The sequence below is a fragment of the Amblyomma mixtum genome, chromosome 2, assembly GCF_055824585.1.
Source record: "Amblyomma mixtum isolate Tamu chromosome 2, ASM5582458v1, whole genome shotgun sequence".
Classification (NCBI taxonomy): domain Eukaryota; kingdom Metazoa; phylum Arthropoda; class Arachnida; order Ixodida; family Ixodidae; genus Amblyomma; species Amblyomma mixtum.
Window position 1 is genome coordinate 68712954 of NC_143013.1, and position 24847 is coordinate 68737800.

Genomic DNA, 24847 nt, shown 5'->3' on the forward strand with positions numbered 1-24847 from the left:
CAGTGCTTATGTACAAGATCCTTTGGCAGTTCGGCCGTCGGTCAGTGGTATGAGTCAAGTATCCACTTTAAAGCCGTAAAATTCCGAGAAGACAGCAGGGGCGACTTCTCGCAGCAAGTGCCCATTCCCAGTATTTGAAAACTGTACCTTGCTGAGGCAGCTGTGGTTGGGACAGATGATTTGGCGCACTGCTCTCAGATTGACTTGATGAGGGTCGAGGAGGCACAGGAATGTTTGACTGTGAACCTGCATGAACGAGAAAATGACACACAGTAATCAACAAAGTGAACCCCCCCACAGGCCAGGAGCAGGGGCATTGTACTCGAATGGGAGACCGGGAGCAGCTACCGAGACAAGGTCACCTCATGGAGGAGCAAACCAGACCACGCTACAGACTCTGACAAAGTTGAAGGAAAAGAATGCGACGCATTTTGATTAGGGATGTCCTACTAGGCACCCTGCCTTCATCAGTAACACGCGGGGCACCTTACCACCTCCCCTTTGCAGCAGGTGATTTCAGCCAGGAAATGCACCCTGCTCTTGAAACAGCCAACAGCGTCGCTTGGCAACAGCGTACACTGGCAAGTTGAGCTCAGCAAGCGATGCGGTCAACTGAAATCATTTGCCAGACAAAAGTCATGAAGCTGAGGGCTTCATCAAGATGTCACATGCACCTCACCCATGATTGGAATTCACTACACATCTCCCACACTGACTAAAGTAAAGAAGTAATTTACTTCTTGATGCAAGTAAAATCCGACTCTGCTGCAGCCACAGGTTGTTCTGTAAAAAAGCTGATATGTGGTAGAGTGTCAAATGAGCTTAAACTATTATTTTGTAAATGATCTGGTGAGGTCAGTTTAGTAGTGTATTCACAACACCCAGTCACAAAGAAATGTTTCCAAGAGCACAATACTTGTTAGGTTTAAGATACATTTTGTCCACTGCATCCAGAGAGAGAGAGAGAAATGGACGGAAAGGCAGGGAGGTTAATCAGGTGGCGCCCAGTTGGCTACCCTACACTTGGGGAGGGGAACAAAGGGGAAAGAAAGAAAACGAGCAGCAATGAAATGAGATTTGTAAGTGTCCATTGACCACTATGTCAAGGGGGCAGGGGCGTGCACAAACAACTTAAAGATTATAGACAAGAATACAACCCCGAGTCCTTCAAGAATCTCAGGAGCGCTTTCACCGCTTTCCTTTGTGAGGAAGGTTGTGTCCAAGGTCCCAAAACCTTGGACTCTATTAGAAGACACGAGTTTGTAAACAAAGCTGTGATCTGTCAGCCCATTCTGCGCATAAGCCTTATCCAACTCCTGACCATAATTCATAACGCTTAGTTTTGTTTTAACTTCACTTGTTAGTGATGTTAATCGTAATGAGAGCAACAAAAGGTGGGGAAGCAAACAACCAAATTAAACACGGCCGGTCAAAACACGCGGCCCCGCCACTATCCATCCACCAACAACCGCATCCGGTCTACTGTGCCACGGGTCCACACTCTACCAATTCATCGCACAACCACCACATATTTCACATATTTTTTATTTTTTCCTCAAGGTGGAAGTAGATCTGAAAACGCTCGTCAGGCATGTCAAGCATGTTGTCATGCCCGGTTATTCGTCAACATTGGTGCCAGTCCATCAGTGCGGCACAAGGGGGCATGCAAGTAAGCGGAGTCGCAAGCGCAATTACGGTCCCTAACTCCAAAATTAAAAAGAACTCCTTAACTGCAGAGCTTGGAAAAAGCAATCTGTGCCCACAAGACCACATTCCAAGCATAGTCGTCATTCAAACTTTCAACGCACTGACTTGCATCCCTTTGTGTAACATGCATGTGACACTAGCGCGCAGCACACAGAACCACGTGATTTGGTGTACGCAAGAATGAACATCCGCTCTTTCATGATGCAACTGGAGCATGATGTGTAACAGCAGATGAACAAACTTGCAAGTACAATCAGATCACAGATAGCTCGCATGAAACTGCACGTCCATCGAGAAAGTGGTGCCACAGTAACACAGGTAGCATTGACAAACTACGGCACTGCTCTTAGCCCAGCATGTGTCTGGGAAATCACTAGCAATATTTTAGTGCTACCAATAAAGTTGACACAGCTCTAGACAGCCTTGCTTAATGGAGGCAGTGAAGCGAAGATAAAAAATTTTTGAACCTTTCAGTTTACCACCTCAGTGTAGCGCATGTGTTGTCTTCGTTGTGTCCTCGTCTCGAGCGCTACAGTTTTTCATCATGAGCAACCAACTCGCCCAAACATCCACCCATACCACCTCAGAACCACCCTAATGGAGCTGGTACTCCTCTGAACGGTAATGGCCAGGCTTCGTTTCCTGCAGCGCTGAACCACTGCCTCACTGTAGCAGCTGTACCCACTACAGCACGACCTGTGGCATTTTACTGAACCACTGAGGCCACTGTAGCAGGTGACAGGTTGATTCCAATGCACGTGAGAAAAGCGGCTGGGGACAACTTGCTTGTAATGCTACCACTGCCATTCTAACGGTTTTGGCCAGAAGACAGGTTCCAGCTGACGTTTCGACAAACAGGTGTTTCTGCAGATGTGTGTGGAACAACAGGCCGAGCCAAATGTCAGTAGCTGCACCAAGCAAGCGGCACTAGAGTGCAAGTGGTTTGGAACAATGATGTATTTGCATGCCGATTAAGAATTCGCGCCTAGGAACTCCGCCAAGGGGCACCCCGCCCCAAGTCTCTGCGAGCCCTGCAGAGCGCCCGACAACACTCGCCTGTCGCCGTGGTCGGCTCGGCCTGGCTCGAGTTCTCTGCCGCGGCCGCAGAGCAGACGGCCCTGCCGGAACGTCGGGTGGACGACGTCTGACCGGGGTGACGACGCGACGGACGCCTCCGTAGAGTGGGCGGCATGGCGGGGAGCGCTGCGCATTACTAAACGCGTTCGTTTGCATCGGCGCTTCTGTGTCGCCAGGCGCGAAGGGCACGCGGCCACGAGCGACCCGCGCGAGCCCCGTTTACCATGCCTGCGAGGCTCGGTCGCGCGCCGAAGGGAGTGCCCTCCGCTCGAGCAAGCTCCGAAAGCACTTCTAGAAGCGTGGCAGAGAGGCAACATTCGAATCGGCGCCCGACCCGTGGCCACCGAGTTCACGATCAGCTGAGAACACGACGGCACACGTCTGCCCCTTGGGTGACGAGGCACCGACAGTGGATGGCGAACTGAGGGTTAGAGCCCCCGAGATCGGTCAAAAACTAAACCCTCACTTCCTCGGAATGCCTAGCCATTCAATTTACGTGAGCAGGCACCATACCACGGGTCGCGTTCCTAAGCCGATAAAAGCTCGCAAATGCGCAGTGCGAAAAGAGAGGCCGAGACTTCTCGTCAGACAGGCGCGCCATAGCAGGAAGGGCAACCTCGCCTCCGACGGCTGACGCACGAGCAGGTGGTCTCCATCGCTCTTTTTTTTTCTTCCAGCGCCACGAGGACGGAAGACGCACCAGCCCTGTACCCCAAGCTGGATGCACTGCTAGGGCGACGCTTGGGAGGCGGCATTCTCCTCGCGGCAGATCTAAACGGGTGACGCAGCCCAACGCACCCAGCCGGCACTGCCGGGTTGTTTCCACCTCGCGCATTCGTGGCGTACGGCGCAGTAGCGCACTCTCGACGGAGAGGTGCGGTCACCGAAGCCGCAAATTACCGGCGTCCCAACACCGTATCTCGAGACGCTCGGCGCAGCTCCTGCTGAGCCTCGGGACACTCCATACGAAACTGCCGTCCTCCCACGAGCCCTCCGCGAGGCGGGCACCCCGGCGGCGATGTGCCCCGTTCCCACGGGCTGGGGAGCGCGACGACGCCTTCTTCGCATCCGGATGGCCGATAAGGGAGGGAGGGAGGGCGTTCTTCTCCTCGGCCGCGAGAGGAGGGCGGCGGAACACGGCAGCAGCAGCCGCTCCTGGCCGGCGTTCGGCGAACAGCAGCTGCGCCCGGAGGAGCAGTGGAGCGGAAAAGGAGGCTCCGCGAGAGAAAAGGCGGCAGCCGCCAAGGGAGGAAGAAAGAGAGGGGGGCTGCAGACGATCCCGGCCAGGCCGAGATGCCTCCGTCCCACCTGGCGAATCAATTACGGCCCCGGAATGACTCCCCTCCTTCGGACCTCGGAGTACCAGACGCAACGCGCGCAGACGTCTTTATGCGGTCGGCGAGATGGACGGCCAGACGAGGAGGGCACACCCGGGGACAGACACCTTCTGCGTGACGCTCGCGACGACGCGGTCAAAGGCTGTTGTCGATGGGAAACTCGCACGCGTGGCTCACAGGTGGCCGACAATCTCCCGCAAGGTGCTCGGCAAGCAAGCGCCAACACCTTCGAGCAACACATAACCAGCGTTGGTTGCTCACCGCGGCAGACTCTTAGGACTAACGTGGCTAGTTCCCCGAGCTGTACCATTCAATGTGAACTCGTTACCAAGCATATCGTAAGTTTCTGGGACCGATTCAACTTTAAAGGAGGTTTTTCTGATGCGCTCCAAGATTATGACAACACTATGGAGCGCATCGCTTTAAAGCAGCTAAGCTTCAAGCCCAAGACGGCCACCCAAAACCTAAAGTTGATCCAGTGCTTGTGTCGTCATCAGCCGAGACGGCCAACTGGGGGACAAAGGCCCTTCCCCCACCCCAGTGACATTTCTAAATTGTTCACTGACGGGCCACACTCACACATGCCCCCATTGCAAATTTCGCTGCTACCCGCGGTTCTCCCGGTCCCAGATTCTCCGTTTTCCTTTCCTTGTAGAATTGTAGTAATAGGCGTGTAGTAATAGGTGTCCACCCTCCCGCCCACACCAGGGGAAGAAGAACCAACTCACCAATGGCGGGCGACATGGAGCGCGCCGACGAGCCCCCTCCTCCGGCGGCGGTCGGGGCCCCGGGCGAGGGCGCCGGGCGCAGCGGTGACTGCTGCGGGGCCGGCGGCGTGCCCGCGGCGCCCCGCACCGCGCCGGCGGGGCTGCGGGCCGGCTGCTCTTCCTCCGGCGGAACCCCGCCACCGCTCAGCTCCTGCACGAGACGAAGAAGAGAGGTATGTGCCATTAAACAGTGTACAACGACATCATCTGTGCATACACCGCTGGAGTCAACACCTCAGAAGGCCGTCTCAGAGACAACACCGACGATATTCAAGGAGACGGCGCGATGGCATGGAACACGGGAGGCGCGTCGGCATCTGGTCATGACATGAACTGGCCACCAACCCACGTGGGCCACAGCTTGAGCGCTGCTGGCTCAGGTCATTAGCGAACCTGCCATAAGCATTGGACCGCGTTGTGAAGACTGCCCCTAGCGGACAGCGGGCCTTCAAGACGTCAATGCGTAGATTCGTCGCGACACCAAATGACTGAGCCCTTCGCCGAGCCCAGAGACGCAAGCGACGGGTGCAGCAGGGGCTCGCACCCTGCGCATGACTGACGAGACTACACACGCGCACATCGCATACGCTCAACCACAAGCCCGGCGGCGTCTTCGACGCTGTGGCACTATTGTCGATTTACATACCATCCGTGTCTTCAAACACGGGTCTCGCGGCTCCCTCCCGCTATTTTTTTCTTCGATCGTCAATTCGATCGCATTCATTGAGCAAGCGCGACTAGGCGTTACCGCCTTTATTTCCTTTCCGCTGTACACGAGCGATGCGCACGCACGCACAGTATTTCACGCCTGGACGCGCTTCTCCCATCGCTCAAACACCTGTCCGGCGGCCAACGAACCGTTCCGATCAAAACAGACGGCGCAGCACCCGCGCACACAGTAGCGGAAAGGAAAAACAACACAGAACAGAAAAAAAAGGAAACGGGCATAAACACAGCGGCAGGGCTGCAGCGGCGACGGGGAAAGCCCCCTCTCCATAACGCCGCATTCACAATCAGGAAACGACTTCCCAATTACGTCATCGGCGGCGGCGGGCTGTCGTGCTGGATTCTTCAAACGCACGCACGCACGCTCACCCCAGCTTCGGTGCGGGACAGAGCAGACAGACGTCGTGGTCGTCGCCTCGGCGCAGAGAAAAGATAACAGCCCCCCCCCCCCCCCCCACACACACACACACACAACAAAACTGCACAAAGGAATGGGGAAGGGAGAGCAGACTAAAATCGCCGCGACCGCCAAAGTTCGAGAAGAAAAAAAAACCGCAAAAGCGAGATAACAAAAAGAAAAGGGGATCGGGGGAGACCTCCCCGGTCACGACACCTCTCAGCACAAGACGCACAGACAGCACGGAAGGACGCAAAAGAAGAAAACAGAAATGCAAGAGCAGCGTCGGCCCACCACAGCCGCAGAGAAGTGGGTCTTCGGCGCGGCCGAGACGGAGGAAAGGGAACGTCGGTCGGCGCGTGCCCTTTTCTTATTACCGGCGCGGAGCTCACTTTCGGAATGTCTCTCTTTCGCAGAGGCGCCGAGACCGCAACAGCGAAACCCTTTTTTCAGTCCTTCGAAAAGGAGGGAGAAAAAAACAAACACACAAGAGCCGGGCCTCCGGACCCTGGAAGCAACGAGCGTTACCGACACCTGCTTCACCTCCTTTGTGCTATTTGGTAACCGCCGCTTCTTTGTATATTTCGCGAGTCGTATCTCCGCGGCGGCACCGCGCTCGTAAATGATCCCGTCCGCCGGCTATTTTCGGACCAGCGGCCGATAGGAACGCGCTGCGGTTTCTTTTCAGTTCGCTTCGCTCGAACCTCGCGCCGTGGCACGTGCCTCGTTCTCGCAACGCCCCCCCCCCCCCCCCTCCCCCCTCCTTTTGTTGACTCTGGCCCACACTTCCTCTCGATGCTTCCGGATGCATCCTTCCCTCTCCCTTCCCTGACACTCATCGCCAGCCGGCCTTCAGAGCGACGCCCAGACGGCCTTGCCGCCGGTGTGAAATATCAGTTGAACGAGGGGGACACGCGCGGACGACGCAGCAGAAGCCGCCGATAAAAGACAGCGCGAGGCGGGGCCCCGCACACAGATCGCAGCGCGAGATCTTGCCGCCGGCTCGCTAACGAAGACGCCTTCTCCGTAAACAGAACTAATGGTTCCCCTTCCCCCCACCGCCGCTCTCGACCACTACACGCGCGGAGGTAATTTGCGTCAGCTGCCGCCGCTATCTCCGCGGACGCTCGTTACGGGGCCGTTTCCCGCCAAACGCTGCAGGAGAAGTGTTTTCGCGGCCCACGAACATCTACACCCATCCGACGACTATACCGGGCAGCCGCCGGTGCCGCAGGAAACCGCAACGTTGTCAGGTTCGGTCGAGAACGGCTTCCTCGAATATACTAATCTACGAAGTCAAGCCCGAACCAACAGTTTTGAAACGGGAGCGCGGCAGCAGCCACCGCCAGCCGGTCGGTGCCACAAGCACGACACTTGTAACAAGACGGCTCGCAAGTCGATCTCAAAAAACTCGCTACCGTTCTGCGCATACGGCGGTAAGTAGGCGGCCTCGCCAATGCCTTGTGCGCATTCGCATGCGCGAAGTGACCACGTATTCAGACTCTTCCGTGTAGCCCGTAGGCGATGCAATGGGTAAACGCGAGGCGTTACACATCCTTTAGCGGGGGAAAAAAGAACGAAGCGAAAGCGGTTCTAAAACGGATAAAGACCATATTTCGCCCACGCGCTTAATAGCTTTGTTGGGTGGAATAATATTACGGCAAACTCCCAACGCTCTACTCAAAGCAACGAGCAGGCCGCTAAGTTGTCCGAGGCAAAGGTTGCCCATCTCGTTTCCCGAATGTCACTCTTGAAAGTGTGGGTGTTTAGCGGGTAGGCCGATGTCTGAATAAATGGCACGAACGGGAGCTGAGCGGGAGAGTATTACCCCATTTCCCCCTTCTTCCCCACACAACAACAGCACCCAGAGGTCAAACCGAAACGAGGACGCTCCCTGGTCCCGGCATTCGGTCTTCCCCGCAAATCAGCGGCCCCTGCCTGCCGCGGCACGAACGGCCAACGTGACCATCCCCACGAACAGGGCTGTGTGCCTCATCAGCGGACGGGCAGAAAAGGGGAGGCAGCAAAAAGGTCAGCCCGGCAATCCACGCGCTGACACACGTGATCCCCTCCGTTCTCCCCACTTTCGGTCCGGTTGCTCTTGCGAAACGAATCCCCGAGGGTCGCCGGGTGGAAAACAAAAGCGGGGAGGCGACACCCGGTTTTTGGGGTCGGCACGGCACGTGGACTGAGCCAGGCAGCACGCGACGGTTCCCTCTGTTGGCATTTGGTCCGAGGCGGCGAATGCCGAAGAGGGAGGAACGCCGCCCGTCCACGTCGCTGGCGAGGACACACGTACGAGCACCCATTCTTTACTACCTCCGCAGAGAAGCCCTGCGCGCCCCCTTGGTGCAACCCGTGTTTTGCGACAGATTTCGCTGACATTTCAGCGTGTACTTTTTTCCTGCCGCCGCATCTCTTTTCACTCGTACACGAGCTCTCTTTCCGTAAGATTGCACCACCACCAACTATTGGTGAGACTACAGTAGTCGAGAGAAAAAAATCAATGCGAGAGAGAGCATTGAATCCCTAATCGGAAAATGAATGCGTCACGGTCGTAAAATTCTCACCAGCTGGAGGGAAGTGACGTCAATTCCGGTAGAGTCATCAGCCACTTATATACTGTTATCGCACTGCCAGTACACAATGACATTATTCGTCCCTGCGAATTTTTTTAGGTCGCCTCAGCACACCAAACACGGACAGAGGTGCAGCTCTCTGTCATAAAAATCGATTCCCCATATTTTGGCACACCGTGCGTTGTCTGCGGATAACGAGAAGAGCTCGCAAATCTAGAGAATCCCATAAATAAAAATACTGCGGGAACAGAGCACAGCCTGCACACAACACTGTAAAAGGAACGGCCCATTTTCCCAATTCTCAGTAATTAAATTTTTACGTTGCGTCGAACCGAGCACAGGCTTCTACTGCAAGCAACAAACAGCGAACCTCGAGGCGAGGCGTCCCCTCCCGTCTTTTTGACTCCCACCGGCTAACTGGTCATTTCGTACATTAACCAGTGCTTTTATGTACACACCATTCCAATGTGCATACGCGAGGCTGGGTCAATGTGCCTTCCAATCGCCAAGTTCATTCTATCGAAAAGAGGTAAAAAAAAAATTACCGACGATTACGTTACTTCCTAATGCGAAATTTGAGCGCAGCAAATAAGCTGTTTCACCTTTTCGATAGATTGAGGCAAAGAAATCTAGCAACACATGTATGCGCTATCACAGAATTTTTTTTTTATTTTTCACACGTATTCTTTTAACAAAGACTGCACTAACAGTTCTTGACAGTCATGAAGGAAGCTTTGTGGTCGGAGAAATAGAGCGATATATGTTCGAATTGGTACACCAATGCTTGATTCTCAAAGACGAGATCTATACAAGTGCCTCGCGAGGTTGTCACAGCCGTGGGACGCGGAACGGGATGTTCTCCCGCATAAGTGTTAGGAAATTGCTGTTTGTCTTTATGTCAACATTAAAGTCCCCCACTACTAACATCGGTGTGGATCGTTGGACGGTTAATGCGAGTTGCAGGAAGTGCACGACGTCTTTCGTGAGTGCGGTAGGGGCGAAGTAGGCAGCTACTACCAGCAAGCCGTTGGGCAACTTTGCGGCGCACAGTTCGCCAACTTCATGTGACGTGCCAAACATTTCGACTGGTATTGCAGAGAGACCTGTGCGCAAGTAGATAGCGACTCCCGCCGCTCTGTTGTGGTCTCTGCGAGCACCACAGCAGTATAGGAAATCTATGATTTCGAGAGGCTCTTCGGGATCCATCCAGGTTTCAGCAAAGCAAAGTAGAGAGGAATGGCGCAGAATGTGAACGTGGTGTACGTCCTTGGCATGTGCGGCAAGGGAGCGTACGTTAAGAATGTGCTTGTGAATGATGAATGAAGTGCTGCCAGCGAATGACGCGTCCATTGGCTGTCTGCGTGTGTTACTGATGTGTGGACAGCGTCTTGCAACGCTGCTAGGGAGTCCACAGAACGCCATCGCCAATTCGGCTGTACGCCTTGCTGGACGGTAAATTTATTTTTTGAGGAAAGGAAATGTATCTCTCTCGCATATCTGGGTGGACACCTGCACCTCGCCGTAAGGGGAAGGGGGAAGATGGGAGTGAACGAAGACGCCGTATTAGCTAGACGCGCCTTTGTTCATTCCAAACCATTCAGCTGGCATTACGGAGTGGCTAGCGTGCTCGTATCGCACTCCGGAGACCCTGGTTCGATTCCCCAACTCGACCAATTTCGTTCTCGGTTTTATTGATTTATGCGGTCTAACCAGAAAGGTTAATTAGGCTATTTCATATTTATATTATTGTATTTCTATCCATCGTGTTCTGTCATTCACCTGTCAATTGTTGGAACTTTCTAGGATGTTCGACACAACGTATATGAAACGAGCAACGTCTTACTGAGTGGGGAAGTGCGTGGTGGTGGAGGAGGGAACGCGGCTTCGTACTTATCTGTTTTTTTCAGCAGCGTCTCCTTCCGCGGACGCTGTTGTCGCTGCGGCGCGCGTCTTTCTTTTCTTTTCTTCTGACCTCTTCATTCTCCTCTATATTAATTAGGCTAATTGATTAATTAAGCAATTAACTAAACTCAGACCAACTTAGTTGCAGCATCACTATACGATCCCTTTGATTGGTTGCATGGTTACTAGCCAAAGTACAATTGGCCCCATTTGAAATTCGCGCACTGTGACGTCACGAGCATTTCGACCAATTGGAAAGCGTGACATTGGGGGCGGAGCTGGTTACGAGGCCGACGCCGACGACGACGCGAAACCCAGGAACGGACGCCAAAGAGCTGCGCTCTAAAAAAGTGAAAGTAAACAAACGGTGCAAGGAAGTCCATTCCACCATCGCTATCACACAAGCAACATTGACGGCCTTCAACGACATCCAGGCACGATCGAGCGGGACACAACACGCGCGGGAGGCCCTCGCCTCCCGTACGCACGCACAAAAGTGCAGCTCGGCGACGGTAAACATCCAATAAAGCGGCCGTCGTCGCAAAGGAAGGAGAGCTCCGAAAATGAGGAGGTGCAACAGCAGCGCACGTGTCGCCCGCACACACACACACGCAGGGTGCACAGCAATTAAACACGCGCCTCCAATTAGCGGAAGCGACGAGCCTCTTTCGGCGGCGCCAATTAGGGAAGCGGCTCAATGCGCGCCCCCATTAATTAGCCCCCTCCGCAAGCAAGCGCGCCACAGCGCTCTTGCACGCCGTCGATGGGCTACGTTAGACTCTTATCCCCACTTTTACATATTTCTCGACGCCCGAGGAGATGTCGTGCATCGCTTGTCGACCCGTCAACTCTTTGTCATTCCACTACCGGCCCACCACGCATTCGCTACCTCCCTCCCGGTTGGACACCCTTTCGATCCCCAATGATCCCGAAAGTGAGCTCCCCCAAACAGGAGGCCGCGACACAAACACTGTGGACCGCGTCGTCGCGAGGAGTACAACTGAACGCGAGTGTGCGCATTTGTACTAAAAGAAGAGTAGACCACCAAAGTGGCATCTCCATTCCTGCAGTGTTGCACCCGACAGGGCCACTCACGACTGCAACGTAGGGCCCTTCCTCGAAATAAACAAACACCCAAGGGGGTGAACGCCGCGGTTACGCGGCTGCGACATAGGCGCATCGGAGCGAGCTGGGGTCATTGGCTCTGTAGCGAAGTGAGCCGTTTACATAGAGTGGACGCGTGAGAAACCTGTCTGTCACTGCGACCGTGGCAGCCATGTGAACCCCGCCACTGCCGCTGACCCAAAGAAGACCACACAAGTATGCGACACCGACAGCCGAGGACGAGCGTGCAGAAACCAGCTCGCTACGAAGCACCGCCGTAACTTGCGCGCTGCTGCATCCTCGGCATCGTCGTCCTTTCACAGGTCATGAGCCCCGCTTACATGAATGCGACAGAATGTGACTTCAGTCGAGTTTCCGATAGAAAGAGCAGGTTTTGAGAAGGAAAGGAGTGACTCGTCCTCCACACTCTCCCTCGGTGTTTTTTTTTTTTTTTTTGCACTTTCCCTCAAAAAGTGGAGTGGGGAAGACTTCTGTCGCATCCATGTAAACGCGGCCACTGCGCCTTTCCTTCGGAAAACAGAAGAAGACCAGACACGGGGTGGGCGCGAGGAAGCACCTCCTCAGAAGAGGAAGGCCGTACAGGGTCCGGTCGCCCGGGGAAGGCGCTGATGCGGACAAACGGAGGACCAGAGTCGCTCTCCCTCAGGAGGAAGCCCCAACGAACGAACGCCGACGGACAGCGTCCAGGGAACAAGACGTAAAGCGAGAGGAAGCCTGTCGCTGCCTTCGCAGTGCCGCCAGCGCGCGTCTTTACAGCTGCACCCCCCCCCCCCCTCTCTTGTGTCATCATCAATCACACTTCTACCTACAGCTGTCGACGACGTGTCTTTCACTCGAAACGTTCACTACGCACGTGGGAAATGAATGAAGGCCAAAGCGGACCACAATGCGTACTCGTCTCAGCGGACGCTCGTGACCCACGGGTGTGCGCGCTCAATGACATCGGCCCCCATTAGCGGCGTATACATGAACTCGACAGAGCCGAGCCCAGTTCGTTTTTCTGACCGAGAGCCGTTTAGCATGTCCCTGTAAACGTCGTCCAGTTGGGTAGGGAATCGACGGGTCGGGTCCAGTCAGGCCGACAGCAGGCACTGACCGACTCGCACAGCCTCCTCCGCAAATCGCCCTTAATTCTATTTGACACCTAGGGAATGGATTTTTTTTTTTTTTCAGGGGGGTTGGGGAGCCGGAGCCAGATCCCGTTTACAACTTGCGCTGTAGCGCATCCGGGGGCGAGCAGCGACTGTTAACGGGTCATGCACGAAGTGTGCGCGACACCACGTGGTTAAAAAAGGTAGAGAGGACATAGTAGTAGCGCTTAAAAACAAGGACCAGAGGGTAGAGAAAGACAGCACAGGCGCTGTCTGCCTTAAAAAAGGTAGACTGCCACTGAGCACCGCCCACTGTAATAAACTGAACACCGCGTCTCGTCCACCTTCAGAGGCGTTTAACCGCATCCGCTACGCAACACGAAAACGAGCAGCACATGCCCTGCGCAAAGTTCAGTCTACAACGCCCTTGCTGCCCAACCGTCGGGGTGGTGCGGACCTGCTCGAACCGTCCGGAGGCCATGGCGGGTACAAAACACGTACTGTGCACACGCATCGCTGCCGCGCCCTATCCCTACTTCCCACAGGCGCTTCCCCTTCCTTCCGGAGTGTCCGACCTCATACGGACTCGAACCCACCACCAGCCGAAAAACTCGGCAGCGGCCTCCCCTGAAGTTGGCTTCCCCCTCACTCGCGACACGCAACAGTAGGAGAGCAAGCGCACGGCATTCTTGTCTGAACGATCCCAAGCAGAATACGAAAGCGCTTTCCACGTCAGCGAAATACGCGGTTCCAGGCAGAGTTGGGATCCACGACAGCTGTACGGTAATCCAAATTTGTGCTAGGACGTCCCTCGTTGCCATCCTGCATGGGCGAAGCCGAAACGCCACGCGCCACTAGGCGACAATCCGCACTGCACAGCACCGACCGACGTGAAAAGCAGGGAATTTCAGAAACAAAGCCAAAATTTCGCGATTACGAATCCACAACTAAAGCGTCCAGTGAAATCCAGCAGGCTTGAGCCTCTTCGACGTCACCACTAAGCCTCTTAATTCTTTCAACGTAACTCCAATACCTGAACTGTGTATAGAATAACCCTAATAAAGCGGTACAAGAGAAGTAATGCCCACGGAAATTTTCTTGAGACTGTCTCGCCTAAAACGCACAGAGCACACTCATGCCACACGAAATCATGACTAGTGGTTCATTCCACAGATACAAACCAATTACGAATGCCAAATGCTCAATCATTACTTGCCATCACAACTAAATTTCTCATTAACTCTTTATTTATTCTTCGCACGTAAAAGAACCCCAGGCGGTCGAAATTTCCGGAGCCCTCCACTACGGCGTCTCTCATAGCCTTAGCCGCTTTGGGACGCTAAAACCCCATAAACCAACCAACCATCTTCGCATTTTTAATCTTTTCATGTGTTTCTTTTTTCTTTGCCCTGTACACTGTCTGTCGCTTATCTTTCCTGAAACGCAATTTCTTAGTTGTTGCCAATAGACGTTATTTGACAACAACTGTAATCTTGTACGGGGGCGCAGGCGCGCAATCGAGCTTCAGGGCGAGCTTTCTGCCTGCGCCCCGAAAATCTGGATGATGTAAATAAAATTTGGTTGACTGACTGTTTATAGCCGACGTTAGGCGACATGAATTTGACGGCAATCTAAACACAAAATTCAATGCGATGCACCGCAGAATTGATATCTTAACTTCGTCTGCTTTAGACGCTATCACACCGCGCCGGGCTGAAGCCTCGATCGAGCGGCTTGAACCAGCGACCACACCTTGGATGCACAAAATTTCATCTCTCTCTCTCTCTCTCTAACGGGCGCATCTTATATCTTCGCATATGTTTATAGAATAACGCTACAACCGTGAAGAAACAACAGCCCATGTTTGCGATATTTATTTTTTTCTAACGTTCTTTCAAAATACGTTAACCCTGCCACCAAACCACCACTTCACTTACTCTACCAATTGCTTGATTGCTGCGCTCTCTGATGGAGATGCCGGGAACACGTGGGTTTCCTTAGGCGCTTTCAATCACAACTGCGCGCGTTTCGTTGCGTCCATTATTTAGTTCATCTGTCCGCTCGTTCTAAGCGCCTCCACTTCTACCAGTGAGCAGCGGGTACAACGAACAGCAAATTAACGGGAGGCACTGACGTACGCTGAATGGAAATTCTCCACTGCTGATTGGGGAGAAAAAAAAAACGTAAACAGTAAATGCGGCGGCGATTCTGCAGACTCCACGAAATAAAACTAAACATGCACCGCGATGCACGTCGCGATAGGCTTTCTGGAAAACTTATTTCCAGCACCCAGTTTCGTAACGCAAGAAGAAAAAAACGCCGTACGTTTTTTTTTTTTTTTTAAACGAGGAAAACGATTAAGCGAGCTCGCCAAAAGGCATCGCCTCCGGAATTCCTATTTAACCGCTGACTGGTTAGTAACTACAGGGCCACGGAATGGAGGGGGACGCCACGAAATCACTCTTCGCAGAACCTCGGTCAACGGAAGACCGCGGCCCTTCCGCACAGCATTTCTGCCGAGTCGATCCGTTCGCCTATTCAACCCGAGCGCATAAAACTGCACCGGGGAAAGACGGTGAAAACGGCTATTGCGCCGCGCGGTTGGAAAACGTGGGCCTCGGTTGAACCGGTACTCAAACGAACGGGGCCGTTGAAATTCTCCGACAACTATTTCAGTTTTCCGCCTTCCCTTAGATTCGGCGTGTCGGGGAACATTACTCGACGTTCCTCTGCGTCTATTTAAAAGGTCGCAGTTTACGGCCACAAACGCCGGAATGACTCGTCGATACTTGAAAAGAAATTTGTCGAAAGACCTCCCCGATTGATCCAGACTCCCTCGAGGAAAACAGAGACACAGAATCGCACTTCACGTGCAAGCTGGGACAACCTTAAGCAGTGCGCTCGAGCGGCGCGGTTCTCTGCATAAAAATCGGCACCTCGTGGCAGCTTCTATCTAGACTTAGGGGCAACGCTTGGGCAGACACTGAGCCACACACACCTGAAAGCAATGCGGGCACGAGCACTTTGCCCGAAAGCCACGGGCAACTTTTTAATTTCAGTTTTCACTGTGCGGCGAACTCAGCTCGAGACCAAGCGTGACGCAGGTTGTACAAACCCGAGGGGCAGAACTTCGCGACTGCAATGGGCCGCAACCCTTTTACGCAGAGCAAGCGAACAACCGACGCTGTTCAGCTGGTACTCGTGGCTTCACAAAGTCGTGACTATAACGACGGTAGAAAGTCAAATTGATGAGCGGGGTTTGAAAGGAACCGGTAGGACACAAAATGAGGCGTCAGCCCGCTCAAATTGTAAGCGAGCCACACGCAGACCTCCAAATATGAGCGTGTACCTTATTTTTGATCGATAACTCACGCACAGGCGAGAAAACGGGGGGGGGGGGGGGGGGGGGGGGTGCACAGGCTACAGGCAAGATTTCGTCCCCACTGCTACCCACTGCTTCTTCGCTCGGCGAGCTCAAAACATGGCGGCGGAGCAGATTCAACTCTCTGCGAAGTACCAGGCGAACACGGCAAGAATCTTAGGTTCGTATACGACCATAACAAATAAACCAGCAGCAGATGACACAACACGCGTGCGAGTCCCCAAATACCACAAGAATGTTCACGAGGTGTTAAGTACGAGGAAAGCCGCGGAAGCGTGTGGACTCGCTCAAGAGGAAACCGACTCGTCGCGAGCAGAAAAGCCGAACAAAAATGAAAAAGCACGCACATAAAGCGGCAAGAGCTCACAATGCGTAGGGCAACGTTACCCGGACGTAACACCAAGATTACGACAGCATAGTAAGGAATCTTACAAAAGTAGGAGAAGAAAAAAAAGTCACTCGTTGGCAAGTCGAACCACGAACCCACCCCGACTGACTCACGCCGGAGCGATGTGGACTGTAGGCACATGTAAGTACAGCCGAAGCGATAGCAGAGAAAAAAAAAAAGAATAAGAAAGACCGATAGCAGCAGCAGCCGTGGAGAGCCCGACTCACCGGTTGGCCTCGGCGTGCGAGTCCATCTGCGAAGGAGCGGCTGCGAAACGGCGATGACGGGGATCCGATTCCGGGTAGCGCGGAAAACGGAAGGACGCGCCGAAACTCCAGGCACGACATCGGACGGGCCGAAGGGAACGCGCGAAGCACGAGGGCGCAAGGAAAACAAAATATCCCGCAGCGATTAACCCAGAACAATTTTTAAGAAAACACTAAACAACAGCAGCGGTCCGTGCACGTTGAAAAAAAAAAATGCGCTCAAAGAACGGCCGTCTTTCAGCGGTCGAGTCGACGACGACCAGGCGGGCAGAGCCGCACCGAGTACGAAGCAGCAGCTCGCCGGAAGGGCGCCGCCATCACGCGCCCCGAAGAGGGACCGACACAGCCGCGCGCGAGCGGAGGCGCTGCAGTCGCAGCCCCTTCCGCTTCTCTCTCTCTCCCCATCCCTCACTCTCTCTCTCTCCCTCCCGACCTCAGCCGCTCTCCCAGATGGCGCTGCGCGAGGAGCCGCCGCTTCAGCGACCTGCGGCAAAAAAACTCCTACGTAGCCAAGCCGAGTCGAAACTGCCGAAGCCGCCAGGGGAGACATCGAGAGCGAAACCAACAAAACAAAAAGACAGGAACGAAAGGAAACGAGGGGGGAGCGGATAAAACTGCACGAAGAAAGGAAGCGGCAGAAAAAGCGCGCATGAATTAAACGGGAGGGCGCAGCGGGCAAAAAGGGACGGCTCGTTCAATAACACCGCTGCGCCTGAGAAGACGGGAATATCAAACGTCCGGGAATACCACGCGGTCGCTCAACGCGAAAGGGGCTGCTTCGGCGAGCACAGCAAAGGGGCCACCGGCGAATGGGAGGAAAATACCAGAAAAGTGGGGGAAAAATAACGCACACACACACGCACAACACGAGACAAAAGGCACCGCTGCGAAGAAGCAAAGGAGAAAGAAGAGCGCCGCACGTACTACTACGTCGGCGGGGCGACGGCGCCACGCGGAGCTGCCGCCGCCGCCGAAGTCCAGTTCGACCCGACGTCGCGCCGCCTCGTACATGGATGGGGACGCCGCGCGGTGCCGTCGTGCCGTTCACGGCGGTCTCCTTCCCCGGCAGCGGGCTCGTAGGGCGGCCATGTTGGAGTCGCTCTCTTCTCTCGTTCGGCTGGCAGCAGCGTCGCGCCGGCGAGGCTGCCAGGCGGGGGGACTCCCTCGCGCTCGACGCCGCTGCTAACGCGCGCTCGCTCGCTGGCGAAATGTGTGTGCGCGCCGCCGCGTTGCCGGGGCCGCCACGGCGAGCGAGCGGCGCCGCGCCAGGCTCCCCTCGTCGCTGCTGCAGCGGCGGCCGCTTCTCTCCCGCCGCCGCCGCCCGCTCGCCGCCGCCGAAGGCACTCTTTTTTCGCCAGGGGCCGCGGCAGCCACCGAACGGGGGACTCGAGCCCCGACAGAATAAGGACCGCTTTTACGTTCTTTCAATGTTTTTTTTCTTTGTACCGACATACAAACACAGCGCACTGAGGACCGGGCAACAAATGAACCTCCGTTGAGGCCTACAACAACCCAGGAAAGAGGGCAGAACCGAGCTGTAATATTCGCCGCTCCTGCGGAAGCGGCAATTTTCATCGCACATTAGGCCGGCAACAAGAAAGAAAAATTAAACGTCGTGCCTGCATTGCGCAAACTTCCCAAACACGGCGCGCGCAGAGACGCGAAAGAGAGAACGAAGCGCCGTTAGAAGACGCGCAGTCAGTGTCGAGATGCGGGAGGAGCACGTGCTGCCGTGCCAGGAGGGCGTTCGTTCACCTCCACTTCCAAGGGGACGCCCGTCAAACGCCGCCGTCTCGCAGAGAGCAAGGAAGGGAGGGGGAAGGAACGAATCATAAAAGAGACAATGAGAGGGCGAAAGTTGATCGTCTGCCAGCACGCAGCGTCACGCTCTGCGCCCGACAGACGCACGCGCCGCCACTACTGACTAATCACACAAAAAGGCAGCACAGTGAGGAGCTGAATGGAAAAGGAGCGCCCCCCCTCTCACCTCTCATTCAGGGCCGCGGGTCCGCCGCGCGTAGAACACAGCGCACGCCGGTAGTAGTAGGCCCAAAAGCAACAAAACCGAACGCACGGAGGAGAGAACGAGAGGGGGGCATTAAAAGCAGCGCCGAGACGCGGAAGGGACGACGAGTCGGCCGACGAAAAGGAAGGCGGCAGTCGCTCCAATTACAAAAGGAAGCCAGGCCGGCGAAGCGGTGGGAAGGGTGGGGGGAGGCGAGACCACGTTTACTCACCTACTGATCGCGAGAGGAGAACACGCGCGGGCGCAGACAAAAGAGAGCCAAGGCGAAACAAGCCGCCATGAAAAATGATCGCACCGCGCGATCTCGAAGAGAGAGTCCCCCGCCGCCACCACCACCGGGAATGAAAACAAGGCCGGCCAAACAACGTTGAAAAAGCAAAAGGCGAAGAAAGAAAAAAAGAAAGAAAGCAGAACAGTCTTTACGACGACCGTGGCTCCTCCTCTCAACGGGAGCAGCGCGCGGAGGAAGGAAATGCAAAAGATGGGACAAGGGCGCGATTAAAAACCGAAGGGCGGCGAACGAGATCGACAACCCAGAAAGAAGTGTACAGATGGGCGGGTGGAGGGAGCATGGTGTGCGTGCGAGTAAACTCTAAAACAAAACGCACAGAGAAAAAGAAAAAGGGAGAAGGGGGGGGGGGCAATAAAACTCGCTGTCTGGTGCAGACCTGACGCTGGAAGAGACGAAGCTCTCTCGAGACTGCGAACACAAATACAAGCGCAAAGACCAAACAAACAGGGGCGCAAATAAAATGACGACGCGGGTCCTTTCGCCGAACGGAAGAAAACAAACACAAGCACCCAAGACGGCGAAACGAAACGGTAAAAAAGCGCGCGCCGCCGGAGAAGAAAAAAAAAAGGCGATGCAAAAGGAGACTGCTTAGAAGACGACAGCGACGACGAAAGCGCATCGACGATTCGGTAAACCCCTCCTTTCCAAAACTAACACAGAGTGAAACACGAATGACTGAACGAAACAAACTCGCCGAAAAAGTAAATGGGGGGGGGGGGGGGGGGGGGGGAGAAGTGGCGGAGTAAGAAGAAGCAGCAGCCGACGATTCCGTACGCGTGTCGTATTCCATTTCTGCCGCCGGGCCGGGGGCGACGGAAGAAGGCGCGGGTTTAAACGCCACGGTTTGTTCGAACGCAAATGCGTCGTCCTCGTCGTAGTAGAAACACGCAACCTGTCCGCGGTGCGGGGAAAGCGTAAACCTCACTCATTCATTCGCTCGCCCACTCTCATTCATCCCCAGCAGAAGAAGAACGGGGGGGCTGTTCCAGGCGACGAAGACAGCGATCGCGTACTCGGGCGGCACAGACGAACGCACGCACCACCGCCACGGTGCGAGAGATCGTTATCGCCAGTTGCCTCCCGTTCGTTACACGCACGCGCTCCCCTCGCGAGTACGCGTGCGTGTGTGCGTATGAGGGGGGGGGGAGACCACGTGCCTATTTTCCCGCGCCTTTCCCATTGCGCTCTCTACGGAATGCCCCACTTTCCCTCCTGTACCTCCGACAGGGGTTCGGCAGCGGGGCAAGGACTCGGTGAGGGAACCGGGGAAAAGGGGAAGGGCGCCCGCAGAAGCGACAAGGTTAGCTGTACAGCGTGTTCTCACGAGTTAGCGCCACAGTTTAATTAGACGTCTTTAGAGCGCCGTAGACGTTCCAGGGAAGGCACGACCCAACGCGTTTGCAGAGTGTGAGGCGCGCAGAAGATGCAGACGTAACCAATGTTACTGGTTCTAGAAACGTTGGCCGGAACGGCCAGTGTTGAGCCCTGCTGCGACCTGCGCGCAATGAGCGGCACCGCTGAAACTCGGCCACACCTCTTAGAGTGTGCGGGGCTCACTGGTGCCCGTGATGTCCTAAAGGCATCTTTCCAAAAGCAGGGCCTCGCCTGCCAAGCTTTGGAACACTTCCTGCAGTGCTTGACTTCTGAGAAGGCAAACTTCCGCGCCAAACTACAAGTGCCCTTCTACGTGTTACAGTTCTCTCCTCTTGACCCTGCACTCCTTCGCTTCCCGGACCCGTCTCCTCTCTTCCAACCCTACAATACCCCCTTCCTCTGGCGCCGTGACGCTGCGGTGTCTCAACAACAGCCAGTTACAGCGCTGCACAATCCCACATCCTTCTCCCCCCCCCCCCCCCCCCCATGTCTTTGTGTGCGCGCGCGCGAAGAATCACTATTGGCTGCTGCTGCCGTGATCCGTGCTACACTAGAAGCCAACGTGAAAACGGCGCTCTCCGACAGGCATCAAAAAGCCGGCGTGCAGCAGAAGATTAGCCACAGCACGACGGCAGGCACTGTCGAGTAGCGGATTGGGCGGCGTTTTGGCCCATTCAAGAAGTCAAAAATTAGAGCGCCAATCCACCCGATGACCGTTAACGGCGGACAAGGGCCGCGGAGGAGCAGAGAGGTGTATGTATGCGGACGTGGAGTAGAGCGCAGAGGTGTTGGGTGACGCCTTCTGAGAACGTAGGCAGTGACAAACGTCAGCGACTAAGGGACGTGCAGTAGAATAGGGAGGCTTTGAATGCATATGTAGGTACGTGCAATGCGCGCTTCTCTGTCGTTAATTTCGCTTTGTCAAAATCTCGTATTAAGCCTCGTGTCTCTTTTTCCCTAACCTGCTCCATCTCCGGAGTCTTCGGCACGCTCCGACCCGACCACGCCAACGGAGTCCCACGCTCGACAGACCGTTTGGATGAAGGCTCAACTCAAAAGGCGCCTCTGCGCTGCGTGATATCAGAGCACGTTTCAAATACATTTACTAAAGAACAGGGAGTGTTGCCTACACGCAGGCGTATGTAGGACGTGACGTCACGGGCGCCATTTTAGGCAGGGCGGGAAACAGACCTAACTGAAAAATAAGGCGAAAACAGCCGGACCGACCACATGGTCGTCGGTAAGTGTGTCGGATTTCATCTTTTAATTTCATCGAGGTTTTCTTGCGGCAAACACAGGGTTGGAAAGATCTCTCGTGCTGACGGGCTACTAGCTTTTTTTTTTTTTTCAATTTTAGTTTTTACGAGATTTCCTTCTTTAGGGAGCTCAAGAACTCGCGATAAGCGTACTATTATTACACCATATTCATAAAGCAAGTGGCAGTCAAAAAGGAGTGGGTGGTGCCAGAATACCGGGAGAGCCTCGGTCCCGCTCAGCACAGCCTAATTCCTGCAGAAAATCAATCCCGCGCTCTTCCCTGGACAAGAAAAGCACACCGAGTATTCGCCTGTAAGCACATATCATCACGTCGAAACTTATTCGCTTCGTGCAGAGCAGCAGGCGCACGTACTGCTGCTGTAATTAAAGAGAGCAGCCAAAACTGATTCGTTCACAAAGCACTACTGAGAAGCATTCTTCGAGGCCGGACTGGAGATGCCAATTTGGCCGCCACCGTCATACATCTCACTGCAAGAAGAAATTCCTAACATCCATCACATTTATGATGACCCGGGAGGCAACACATAATGCCAACCACTCTTCCCCGGCGCCACATCGGTTAAACGTGCGGGGCAAAAACATCCTCCATCAAGCCGACGACGAAACTCCACCGAACGAGGCAGGCTGCACGAAAGCACCAAACGAAGGAGCGGTGCAAAGCTAAGCTGGCTGTCTTCACCTGCCACTCGCGAGCCTTCTTTTTTTTTTTCATCGCGGGAAATGGAAATCCATCTCTCAGCATTGGAATGGGCGCTCAAAAGCCTCGTTGTTTTGTCGCTTAAACTCGGAGACCGCGTATGTCGGTAAACGCTTTTCGCGTCCGGGAAACGAGCGCGGTGACAACTCCGGAGATTCGCACGGTCTTTAATTACACTAAAGCGACACACGCACACGCACACACACACACACACACACACACACACACGCACACACACACACACACACACACACACACACACACACACACACCAGGCACTCGTCAAGAGCGACTCATTCCTCGACGGCATCGCGTCGGACTTCTCGCAGACGGCGGCAGCAGTCGGTCGGGCGAAGGCGGCGCCTCTTATTTTCTCCCCCACGGCGTCGGGCAGCGGCAGGTGATCCCGTCTCGGGCCTGGAACGCGGCAGGTGGCGCAAGACGCAGCAGATGTTGTCCCAACAGACTCCCACGAGCGTCTTCGCGGAGATATTTACACGGCAGCGCGACCGACAGTGTTTGCCGCCGACGGAGAGGGACGGAGCTGGCCATTCCTTTCACGTTATGCAAAGAAGACGCCACCTTCGGCATAGTTTTGGGCTGCGTCTGGCAACACCGTCTTTACCAGTGGCCGCAACGCAAGTTCCACGACAGGCAAAAAGGAAAATGGCGCCACGAGGAATAGACACACATCATTTTGACCGCAACGACGCGCTACAACGACGCGAAGCCGAAGTTTTCACTGCGCTGTGGCTACTAGGCCCTTTAGCGCAGTCAAATAACGCATCGTAACGTCACCGCGTGTGATCTGTGTCGCAGTAGTCCCAGAGGGAGGTTTACCTGCAAGGAACGCTCACCTCAGTTACGAATACTGCGCACTGGGTGAGGGTGGTGGGGGAAGAAAGAAGGGCACAACGATGGGGACATTAGTGCGAATCGCCACTGTGTCAGATCACAGCCCTTTTACTGAAACTCGCTCTGCTCGAAAAGCGAGATGACGCTCAAATCATCCAGAGGTCCCAGAAACCGGTTGGACCTTGATTCGACTCCCCGATTAGGGGGTGCGGTTGTAAGCTTTTCTTATTAATCGCACTCATTTCGGCAAAGTAAGCTGGTACCGTCAACGACGAGTAACTTTACATATACACCCCTTGGACCCAGCGTGACATGGGACGGTGTGGACGTGACCGCACTGCAATGAAAAGGCAAGTCTCACACGCGGACCAAGAACGGTAGCCTTATCTCGAGATTCCCGTGGTTTCGTTTTCCGCGGACAAAGCCCCCCCCCCCCCCCCCCCCCCCCTCCTTTCCCAGCCTTTTATCGAGGATTCCGAAGGCCGCGTATGTCCAGACACGGGTGCCGAGCTCGCCCGTCCGACACCCATAAGGTGGTGTGCAAAATGCCGATGCAAGTCGGGTGTGGGACTGCTGTTGGGTTTATGTCGATACAGAAGCATCAGTGCCAAGGGTGATTTTCAGTGAATGCGTTTTGCTGAGGATGTTGTAGCATCCAGGTTCAGTAGAGGCCATGGAGTGTGGAGGTGTTCACATGTGCTGTGGAGATGTTTCACAGGTGGCGTGGTGTGTGTTCCAAACGTCATGTCGGGGCTGTTCACAGGTGGTGTGGGGGTCGTGTTGCGGTGTTCACAAGCGGTGTTGGGGCGCAAGCAAAGCACGGTTCGTCACAGCCAACAACGCTCTTCTCTGCCCTCTTCACCAACGTTCGCAGTGCCGAATGGCAGACAGAAACCGCAAAGTACCCGGAACCTGCGAAAAGCTTTAAGTTAAAGCCACGTACCATCGGTTTGGCAAAGCTCAGGAGTGCAGAGCAGCACCCAAACACGCCGAAAGGAATAATAGAAGAAAACAACGGGTACGGAGCTAGAGGAGCCGAGGCGCGTAAAGCAAGAGTTTCGAGCCGCTAAGATGTAACTGACCAAAACGCGAACAAGACACCCACGGTTGAGCATGACGCGGAGAGAGGTGGGAGGAAAGATGCGCCACTTCCACTCCAAAGGTTAAAAAAAAGAAAGAAAACTAACAAAAAGCCTCGAGTGGCAAGATCCACCGTCACTTCAGCGGACCCTTGCAAAACAATGGCTCTCAAGGCTGCTGCCCTAGTGGAAGCCACAAACACACACACACACACACACACACACACACACACACACACACACACACACACACACACACACACACACACACACGCGCGCGCACACACACACACACACACACAACAATAAAAAGACGCACTTACAAAACAAGGAAAGGTCCTCAATGAGCGGCGCGTAAAAGGGGAGGATAAATAAACACGAGAAGCGGCAGCGTTAACAAAAGAGAAACGCGCAGAGGGAAGGGCCTCTCAATCACGCCCCCGTCGTTCATGTCGCCACACACGCGATTACCGCAAGGAGGCCGCTTTGAATGAATGAACGC

General features: G+C 54.7%; 1 protein-coding gene across 5 annotated transcripts in view; it reads right to left on the minus strand.

The window, feature by feature from the left end:
* Nucleotides 1-24847, minus strand: part of LOC149359652 (trithorax group protein osa-like) — a 168749-nt gene that overhangs the window by 25584 nt on the left and 118318 nt on the right. For 3 of the 5 annotated variants that reach the window (XM_089571794.1, XM_089571795.1, XM_089571797.1), the window contains exons 4-5: nucleotides 4850-5039; nucleotides 148-246 (exon numbers count right to left, since the gene is read on the minus strand). In XM_089571794.1, coding sequence (XP_089427920.1) covers nucleotides 148-246; nucleotides 4850-5039 — 289 coding nt within the window. Of the gene's footprint in view, nucleotides 1-147; nucleotides 247-4849; nucleotides 5040-16705; nucleotides 17135-17668; nucleotides 18701-24847 lie in introns of those variants that run through there. The other 2 variants (XM_089571799.1, XM_089571798.1) reach the window with 2 other exon arrangements.